General features: G+C 41.6%; 1 protein-coding gene across 1 annotated transcript; it reads left to right on the forward strand.

Moving 5' to 3' along the window:
- The first annotated feature begins 4247 nt into the window (after nucleotides 1-4247).
- Nucleotides 4248-9802, forward strand: CHST8 (carbohydrate sulfotransferase 8). The gene is made up of 3 exons (XM_068119468.2): nucleotides 4248-4259; nucleotides 4366-4644; nucleotides 9008-9802. Exons 1-3 carry the CDS (start codon nucleotides 4248-4250, stop codon nucleotides 9551-9553), a joined length of 837 nt encoding a protein of 278 aa, XP_067975569.1. The 3' UTR covers nucleotides 9554-9802.
- The last annotated feature ends 1111 nt before the right edge of the window (nucleotides 9803-10913 follow it).

Consider the following 10913-nt stretch of genomic DNA (forward strand, 5'->3'; position numbering starts at 1 on the left):
CCTGCAGCAAGCAAGACAGGTAGACATTGTGTGGGATGAGTACTTTACGGACAGTCTGAAGGCATAAGATTGAATGGGACACATGGAGGTGCTACATTGAGGTGACATCAGCATTTTGCACATTGAGTGCTACACTAGAGTCTGTAGATGACTCAATGGAGTCATCCATTGACATTGACAACTAAAGCGCTTTATGATCCTGCTTTTATGACCGTACTAGTAGTGAGAAATGTGTCAATCAGGCCCACAAACAGCTCTTTTCTGAGAAGGGTAGAGCACTCCACGGTCTTCCTCCAACAAAGGCAGCATTAATCCAACACACAAGGAGGACTGCATACCAAGCTGGTTACTGCTGGGGCCAAATGATGATTGTAGCTCCTCAGCTTCAAAGCCCAAGTGAATGGGGATGGAATAAGGGCAACAATGGGGAATCTTATATTCAAAATCAAAAGTCTTGTATTATTAATGTTAATACAATTCAAAGAAAAGGAGCGGTAAGAATTGATGTTTTACTCACAAGAGAGCAGGGGAAAACACTAAATGATGCTGGATCACTTAAAAGTAAAATGACAAAACCTATGTTAAAGAGTGGAGGATTTCTCCCATTTCTAATTCCTTTATTTGCTGGTTTAGGTGCGGCGGGAGCATTGACTGGTGGTATTTCAGCAGCGGTAAAAACTGCTAACGAAAGGAAGGCACAACTAAAAGCTCAAAAAGAACTTGAAAGGCATAACAAGGAGTTGGAGAAACAAATTAGTGGAAGTGGTGTAATTGTAGATTTTGCTCAAAAACTTGAAAGTCTACCTGATAAAGCTAGATTGTTGGTTGGAGATATGCTTTCTTCTATCGCACAGGCGGGTGTTAAACTAACTAAACGGGGTAATGGATTGTATCTTTCTCATAAATAAATGGTTTAAATAATTTGGAAATACTACAACATCAACAAGAAAAAGAGCAATCAGAGATTGCAAAAATTCCATGGGGAGATGGTTCAAGGGTAGCAAGGGATGAGGAAGGAGTTGAAGAAGAGAGAGAAAGAAGAGAGAGGGAGGAAAAGGAGAAAAGAGAGAAGGAGAATAGGGAGGAAAGAGAGAAGGAGAAGAGGGAGGAAAGAGAGAAGGAGGAGAGGGAGGAAAGAGAGAGAGAGGAAAAATATATAAAAATATGGAAACCAGTGAGATTAATAAAAGATTGAAGGTATTACAGAAAGTAAATCAAACTCAAATGTTTGTGTGTGTGTGTGTTTGTGTGTGTGTGTGTGTGTGTGTGTGTGTGTGTGTGTGTGTGTGTGTGTGTGTGTGTGTGTGTGTGTGTGTTTGTCTGTCTGCTCACTTATACTTGCCTACAGGTCAGAATTTTAAACCAATCTTCACAAAACTTCACCAAATGGAATTGTTTGTGGTCTGACAAAATCCTATATATTTTTGAGGTCAAAAGGTCAACATAGACCAAGGGTCAACAACCTTTTCAAATTTGTAAAATCCTCAATTTTCATCCGATTGACTTGAAATTTGAATAGGATTTTCATATCAGCGAACTGAATTCAACCACCAACTATTTTTGAGATCAACATAGGCCAAAAGGTCAACATAGGCCAAAGGTCACCATAGGCCAAAATTCAACCACTTTTTTGAAATTCCTAAAATCCTCAATTTTCATCCGATTGACTTGAAATTTGAATAGGATGTTCATATCAGCTAACTGAATTCCACCAACAACTATTTGTGAGGTGAGCATCAGCCAAAAGGTCAACATAGGCCAAAGGTCAACAACGTTTTTTCAAATTCCTAAAATCCTCCATTTTCATCCGATTGACTTGAAATTTGAATATGATTTTGATATCAGTTAACTGAATTCCACCACCATCTATCTGTGAGGTCAACATCATCCAAAAAGTCAACATAGACCGAAGGTCAACCACTTTTTTTCAAATTTCCTCAATTTTCATCCGATTGACTTGAAATTTGAATAGGATTTTCAGATCAGCGAACTGAATTCAACCACCAACTCTTTTTTAAGATCAACATGGGGCAAAAGGTCAACTTACTAGTTTTCATCTAATTGACTTGAAATTTGTAGGCGATTTGCATATCAGGTCACATATTTCAACCACGACCTATTTGTGAGGTCAAAAGGATGCTCTACCGAATGCCATTTTGCTTTGTTATCTTTTTCCAAGTGTCGCCTTATGAGTGATTTTTCATTTGTGTGTTTGTCTGTGCGTGCGATAACTCATGAACGCTTTCAGCTATCTTCATCCAACGTTACCATAGGATTCCGAAGTACAAAAGTGAGGCTATCAATGTTTTTGACTATATACTGTACGTCAAATGTCAAGGTCACAGTGAAAATTGTCGCCATACCTGTCAGGGTACTGCCTGACGCCTTATATTGTTACTTGGCAAAAACCTTTTTCTTTTTTTTCCAAGTATGGTGATCACTCCCGTTTGTGTGTTTGTGTGTTTGTGTTTGTTAGTTTTTTGTCTGTCCGCTCACTTATACTTGCCTACAGGTCACAATTTCAAACCAATCTTCATGAAACTTCACCAAATGGTAGAGTTTGTGGTCCCCAAAAATCCTCTATTTTTTAGGTCAAAAAGTCAACATAGGCCAAAGGTCAACCACTTTTTTTCAAATTTCTAAAATCCTCAATTTCCATCCAATTGACTTGAGATTTGAATAAGATATACATATCGGCTAACTGAATTCAACCACCAACAATTTTTGAGATCAGCGTAGGCCAAAAGATCAACATAAGCCAAAGGTCAACCACTTTTTTCGATTTCTAAAATCCTCAATTTTCATGCGATTGACTTGAAATTTGAAAAGGATTTCCATATCGGCAAACTGAATTCAATCACCAAATATTTTTGAGCTCAGCCTAGGCTAAAAGGTCAACATAGGCCAAAAGGTCAACATAGGCCAAATTTCTAAAATTGTCAATTTTCATCCGATTAACTAAAAAATTTAAGACAATTTGCATATCCGGTCACTAAATTGAACCACTAATTATTTGTGAGGTCAAAAGGATGCCCTACTGAGTGCCATTTTGCTTTGTTCTCTTTTGCCAAGTGTCGCTCTATGAGTAATTTTTCATCTGTTTGTCTGTCTGTGAACAGGATGTCACAAAACACGTCGTGGACGGATTAGGACGAAATTTAGTGGCAATGTTGGGTTTTTTGACAATGTCTAAATCATTAGATTTTGGTGACGATCTGGATCTGGATCTGATTCTGAAGTGATTCTTCACCATTGAGAGAAAGGGGAAAAAACAACGTATAGCACGATATCTCAAAAAGTTGTCGATGGATTTGAAGTAATTTTGATGGGCAGGTTGCGTTTTTGACAAGGAAGAATTGATTTAATTTTGATGAATATTTGAATCTGGATCCAGATCAGAGAATTTTTACGTGATTGTTCACCATTGAGTGATGGGACTAAAACGATATATTGAATATATAGCATCATATTTCTAAAAGGTGTGGACGACCTATGATAAAGCTAGGTGGACGAGTTGGTTAGGTGACAAGAACAGCCCTATTAGATTTTGCTTCAAGTCCGAATCCAGATCCGGCCTATCAGTGGATGCAAAGCGTAAACTGTTCATCCTGGCGGAGGTGTGCGCTCTACCGAGTGCCCTTCTAGTTGCAGCTGTTAAAAGCAACTTCATGACCCATTTATATTTGGTTTGTGTGTGGCAGTGCAATTTGTCATTATCCTTGCAGCTTGATGCCCTCACCTGCTTGTTGCTTTGTTCATGTGTTCTGCCAAGTCACCGGACTCTGCTGAAAGCTCATACCTTGCAGACAATTACCTGCATGAATACTCTCTTGAAGCAAGTATTTTTCTCCTCGGTCAAACCTTCTTTCCTGCTTAACACGACATTCATTGTTAAACAGACTTTGATGTTTGTGCAGATTCTTTACTGTTTCTGTGCTTACCTGAATTAAAGGCCTGAACAAATGTCGCACAGTGACAGCAGTTTTACCTGTCTGGTTACCGTTCTCGGCTTCTGTCATCCATTCATTGTTGTTTCGCTCACGGAATAAAGTGCATGTTGCTACCATATTGACACAGGTTGTGCAGAGACAAAAATCCACTTGCATCACCTAATCTGAGCAAACAGGTGCTTAAGAGGGTAAGCCTGCACCTTGGCTACCTTATGTGTACCCATCGATAATAACTTGTGTTATGATGCAAATGCACATTTAAACAACAGGTATGCCAGCTGTGGAAATGATGTCATTATGATTAACCAGGTGAGCGTTCCATTATTTTACAAACCATTATTTAATTATCTGACATATTGGACGACATGTCTCAAATGGAACGTTTGCACAATTAACATGACGCATATTTTCACAGGTGTGCGCACGGTACAGGCGGGGAGCTGCGCCTCCGGTCACGCTGGCCTCACCTGCGCACGTGTCTCGTTTGTTTGTGGAAGAACGTCATCACTTGCTCTATTGTGAGATCCCTAAAGCTGGCTGCACCAACTGGAAGCGCCTGCTCATGGTGCTGTCAGGCCGTGCACCCAGTACCACGGCTGTGCTCCATACTGCTGCACATTATGCCAACGGCTTGCGCCGTCTGGACTCGTACCCACGGCATGAAATTGAACGGCGCCTTCGTACCTACACTAAGGTGCTCCATTGAATTTTGATACGGACAGTTTTCATTCAAATGATAAAGAGACCATATTGTTATTAATGATCATCATTATTATCATCAACCTTTGCTACAAACTTGAACTACATTTACATAATTAGTATCTTCTGATCACTTATCAACCGAAGCGAAAAGCAGGGTTAGGCATTCGGTTACGTACGTATGGTGTACGTGTCTGCATTTCTAAAATTCATTTTCTCGGCAACGGTTGCTCCGATTGACACTAAATTTTACCATAGAAGCGCCTCCGGCTGTCGAATTTTTTTATTCATAATTATGACGTCATAGGTCACATGGTACGGACGCCATCTTAGAAAAACATTACACCTATATATCTCAAAAACCGCTCAATGTAAAAAATTCAAAGATGGCTCATTGTGAAGGACTCCCCATGGGGAATAAGTTGATGGTGATGGTGACATGTTGATGGTGATGTCATCGGTGCTTTAATTATGACGTCATAATTCGACAAGTATAACGCTTGATCTGAACAGTATGAAAAAAGAAATTCCTCTGCAACTGCTCGACTGATGGACACATTTTCAGAATATGAGCGGCTCCTCCTGTGGAATTTTATTAATGATAACTATGACGTCATAGGTCACATGGTGCAGGCGCCATCTTGGAAAAATCGAAAAACGTTGCCCCTCTATATCTCCAAAACCACTCCATGGAGAAAATTGAAACATGGTTCATTGTCAAGTACTCCCCTTGGGGAATAAAATATGTTAATAATGATGTCATCGGTGCCTTCGTTATGACGTCATAATTCGACAAGTACAACACTTACCCGATCATAATTATTTTTTTTCTCTGCAACTGTTTGTCTGTTGGAGACTAAATTTTCACCATAGGAGCGCCTCCTCCTGTGGAATATTTTAGTGATAATCATGACCTCATAGGTCATGTGTTACAGGCGCCATCTTTGAAAAACCGAAAAACGTTGCACCTATATATTTCCAAAACTGCTCTATGGAAAAAAAATGAAACGTGTCTCATTGTAAAGAACTCCATATAGGGAATAGGTGTTGTTAACGATGACGTCATTGGTGCCATAACTATGACGTCATAATTCGACAGGGACAACGCTTAGTCTGATCAGTTTGAAATGTATTTAGCGTGATCTATGCAACAATTATATTGGAGAATATAAATTCATGATGCCATCGCTCACGTGGTCTGGCAGCCATATTGGATCAAAGAAAAAAAATATTCAAAAACAGAAGAGTTAGCTCGCACCACGTTGACTGCGCAGGGTAAGTATTCTATGAATACCATCTGGTTGAACCAAGAGTTGGTTGAAGAGATAGATTTGAAAGAGAAGGGGATATAAGCCTCCATGCCTGCACCGATAACTTCGGCTAAACGTGCGGCAGAGATAGTAGGCTATGAGCCAAGGGGGTTGGTCGGTACCATACAGATGGAGTAAGGCTCATTGTGATTTTTAGCAAGATATATGTCCCTAGATATGAAAAAAAGGTGATAGCAGTGTATAACTCTCGGCCATCTCTGTGTTATCACCCGAAATATTATTATACGCCTGCTTCGCTTCGCCAAAAAATGTGATATTTGCTAAAATTGGAATAAATATATGTTTTTAAGGACCACGGAGTGCCAATAATTTGCATACTGGATGCCAACTAATATAGTAATAGAAAATAGAACATTTGTGGGAGTTATTTGCTCGAAGCTTCTGGTCCAATCTCAACTCCACAGATTGGACTAGTTTTTCCCGAGTTGACGTTCCCTTGTATCTCTTGACATTTTCGCAGAAAATGCATGTGTAGTCATAGATGCGTGATTCTGATGAGGATCGTCTTGCCGGTAGCTTAGCATTGGAACACCCAGCAACAGCTTCCTCTGTTGAGCTTGAATCTGTTTTACGTTTAAGGGCTTCCAGATCTCTCTTCATCGTGAAAATGCTTCTACATTTCCTCTGGTAGAAGATCACTGGAATCTCCTTGTCTGTCACCGATTTAGCGATGTCAAGTATAGGGGAGTGATCTCTTACTTGAGCAGCATTTATTAGGGTTTTCCATGATTCAAAACTTTGTGGACTGGTAAGTTGTTCATTTGGATCAATACTCAGTGATTCCTTGTGAATGATACAATGTCTTCCAGTTGGCACTTCGGCCTCATCTCTGGTTTGTTCTTCCATTGCGATTGTACTAGCAATACTGGGCAAGCACTAACACCACCACCACCACATTACCTGGAATGACAAAAGGAAATAACAATTTAGTTGGGTAATACAGATGCAAATACAGTAATGTTTAACCCTTTAGCTCCTATAATATCAAAATTAGGGGGTATGGTTGAACATATTTTGAACTTTACCAAAATATGTGCCCCAAACAACCACCATATTACAAAGTAATGATATATTCCAATGCAGTGGTTCCTTGCGAAGATTTTGAGGGGTCAAATGTTACTCTGGGAGTTTTCATTTTTGAAATATTGACGAATATGTACAATGTGAATTCTGAACTCGAAGCGATTTCGACCACTTTTTCACTAAATTTAACATATTTTTTGTCATTATATCAAAAATCTGATAAATAACCCCCACAAATGTTCTATATTTCTATTACTATATTAGTTGGCATCCAGTATGCAAATTATTGGCACTCTGTGGTCCTTAAAAACATATTTATTCCAATTTTAGCAAATATCATATTTTTTGGCGAAGCGAAGCGGGCGTATAATAATATTTCGGGTGATAACACAGAGATGGCCGAGAGTTATACACTGCTATCACTTTTTTTTCATATCTAGGGACATATATCTTGCTAAAAATCACAATGAGCCTTACTCCATCTGTATGGTACCGACCAGTCAATTTGGGGGGTCTGGCTCATAGCCTATAGAGGCATCGCCCGAGGAAAGGAAGTAGTCTTCCCAGGGAAAATCAGAAAAAAGGTTTTGTAAACCAGTCCAGTCAGCGCTATTGAAATTCCAATTCTGGTGTTTAGTCGGAGGAGACGGAGTGGTGGTAAGTAAAGTGATGCACACAAGATTGTGGTGAGAAGAACCAATTGGAGGTGAAAATGTGTAGCTTTAACACAACGGATTGAAGGTAAAGAACAAATCCAAAGTATTGGAAGAGTGGTCATGACAATCTGGGATATGGGTAGGGTGGGTGATAATTTGTTCCAAATCATTTAGAATGGAAAATATAAGAGCTTCAACTCCCCCAACATCAGTGTGGGATGATTTCAACCACTCCCTGTGGTGTACATTGAAGTCTCCTAAATAGAGGAATTCTGCTTGAGGGTGTTGGGATGTCATGGCCTCATGGCAGGAATTAAGATAGTCAAAGAAAGCCATAAAGTTTGTGGAATTGGGAGAGCAGGAAGTGAAACAGAGAAAAATAGTGATGGTCGGGAGACAAATCTGAAGCCAGATTACATCAAAGTTTGGGAATTCGAGGTCCACAAGGTGTACAGCAGGTGTGTTGATATTGGAGTAGATACACACTCCTCCTTTGAAGCAGAATTGTGAGTGAAGGTTGTAGTTTGAAATATTAAAGGAGTTAACAAGAACATCATGTGACAATAGGGTCTCTGAGAGAAGTAAGATTACATTAGGAGAGGTACTTGGAGAGGTATTAGGAGAGGGCATTAGGAGAGGTACTTGCTAGATGATGTGCAACGGAGGAAACATTTGAAGAAAGACCCCAAATGTTGGTAAAATGAATTGAAAAAGGGTCACTTTGACAAGAAAGGGATTGACGGTAGCGATTGTATGAGAGAGACAGAAAGTAAGTTCAGCAATCCTGACACGGAGAGTGTGCGATGGTTCCGGGCACCACTTTAAAGCTCCTAAGTCAGAACGGTAGTACTACCCTGAGCGGTTGCTTTCTCCAACCTACTACCTAAAAAACAGGTCCAACCAGATGGGTGTTTGTTTTGGAGACACCATCTCCTAACTGGATGGCCGTTGGTTCCCGAAGGGAGCTCATCCGCCCTTTGACAGGTATTGTTTTAAGTCCTGCAGGATGTCACAGTCACCCTCGCCATTGGCAAGCGAATGAGGGTAGTCAGTTTAGTCGCCACTACCCGAGCATGCGGCAGGTAGCACTGGCTTATATGTTATTAGTGGCAATGAAGAGACTGACCTGAACCAAAGAACCAATGAATGATGGCTTACAGATGTATGTCTTTTTTTTTTTCTACATCAGATCCAAGATGGCCGACTGGCAGACATTTTGTTACTTAAACGTGTCCCCAAACATTTATTGAACATGCATGGTTCGATTTTGTTCAAACTTGGCAAAAGCACAGTACATGCTCTCTCTCTCTCTCGCTCTCTCTCTCTCTCTCACTCCCTCTCTCCTTAGGTGTTATTTGTTAGAGAGCCATTGGAACGTCTCGTATCAGCTTTTCGTGACAAGTTGCAGCGGCCGAATCCTTATTATGGCCCACTATATGGTCGCGCAATCCTAGCTCGCTACCGGAACAATGCCAGCCGTTCAGCACTCCATTCCGGTACTGGTGTCACTTTCCGAGAGTTTCTTCGATTCCTATTGGATCCGCACCGGCCACTAGCCCCCGATGTACACTGGGAGCCAGCGGCGCGCCTTTGTCACCCATGCTACATTACATACGACTTCATTGGGCATTTTGAAGCTTTGGCATCTGAAGCAGATGCTTTTCTTGCTGCTCTCGGTATCCCACCCACCTTGAGGTTTCCTCCAAAAGAACATGATGTCACGGAAGCCGTGAGGACAGAGGCAATGCATTTGAGCAAAGACAAAGGATCATTTGATATAAGTCGGCAATACTTTTCACGACTTCTGCAGCATGAGCGCCAACTTGCCTATGATTTGTACTATCTGGATTACATCATGTTCAACTACTCAAAACCTTTTTCAGATGTTCATTAGGCCTTGGGACACTTAACGAATGAACACAAAGATAGCCTTGGATATATATAGGCCTCAAAGAACTGAGAAATGATTGTTCAACACCACATCGTCATCACAATTTATTTCTGAGCTCACCACGTCTTCATTTTAAGTTAAATTCTGGCGTTATAAACTCTGGCCTTGTCTTACACCCATACTCCAAAACTGCCTCATGAAGCAAAATGCATTTTGGACCTTCTTCAGGCCCACACATTCCCTTATCTATTGACAAATTATCCCCATGTACAACACGTGACAGTTTAACAGAATGCACATTTGTACAGGAGGACTTCTGCACATCTGTCACCACAGGAGCCAGATCTGAAACACGACCAAATGTTTCCCTTTGTTGTTGCATCACTTCTTCTTCGTTGGTCTGCAGCAAGCACAAAGCTGTGGGGTAGCGTCATTGGCTGAGGATGCAGCTGTGCCCCTGATGCGGCGCTGATGCGGCGCCCTCTGCTGTTAAGGGCAAGAATTTGTAATTTGTTTAAGGTGCTGGCGATAGGTCACCCAATCTTCGTGAAGGCCAACATATGATCATTAACGTCCATCCGAGAGAGAGAGAGACTCACACACACACACACACACACACACACACACACACACACACACACACACACACACACACACACACACACACACACATTGATGAATCTCCCAGCCTGTGCAACAACAGGATGAGAGTTTATAGCTGGGACGGGATTCGAACCCAGGCTAGACAGCTTGGAGGGCGAGTGTGCGTCGGTCTCGGACAGCTGTCAGCCCATGTTGCATCGCTGACCCTTTGGGACTATAATTATTTCAATATTTCCGCCTGAAATCCACTCTGCGCAATGCAATCGGTCATTTAAAAAGATGACAACAATGGCATATCATTAACCCATGTTGTGCTTCCTCCTGAATCATGAGGTGTTTTTTCTTTCACCTTTGAATACTGCAATTACCTCTAATTCGTGTTCAGTAGTGTACTTATAACTGTAGTAAAGAACATTTTGAACAGCCTTTATGAAGAACTTGCACAAAAAAATGGAAATGTGAGGATCCCACCACCCACCCACTCCCCTCACTCTCGACCCACTCCCCCTCATCCCTTACCCACTCCCCCTCATCCCTTACCCACTCCCCCTCATCCCTTACCCACTCCCCCCATACCCACCCCCCTACCCACTCCTCCCTACCCACTCCCCCCTACCCACTCCCCCCCTACCCACTCCCCCCCCCTAACCACTCCCTCTACCCACTCCCCCACCCACTCCCCCTTCACCCCCTACCCATTCCCCCTTCACCCCCTACCCACTCCCCCTTCACCCCCTACCCACTCCCCCTTCACCCCCTA

Source organism: Myxine glutinosa, chromosome 6 (genome assembly GCF_964187855.1).
Source record: "Myxine glutinosa chromosome 6, kmMyxGlut1.1, whole genome shotgun sequence".
Classification (NCBI taxonomy): Eukaryota; Metazoa; Chordata; class Myxini; order Myxiniformes; family Myxinidae; genus Myxine; species Myxine glutinosa.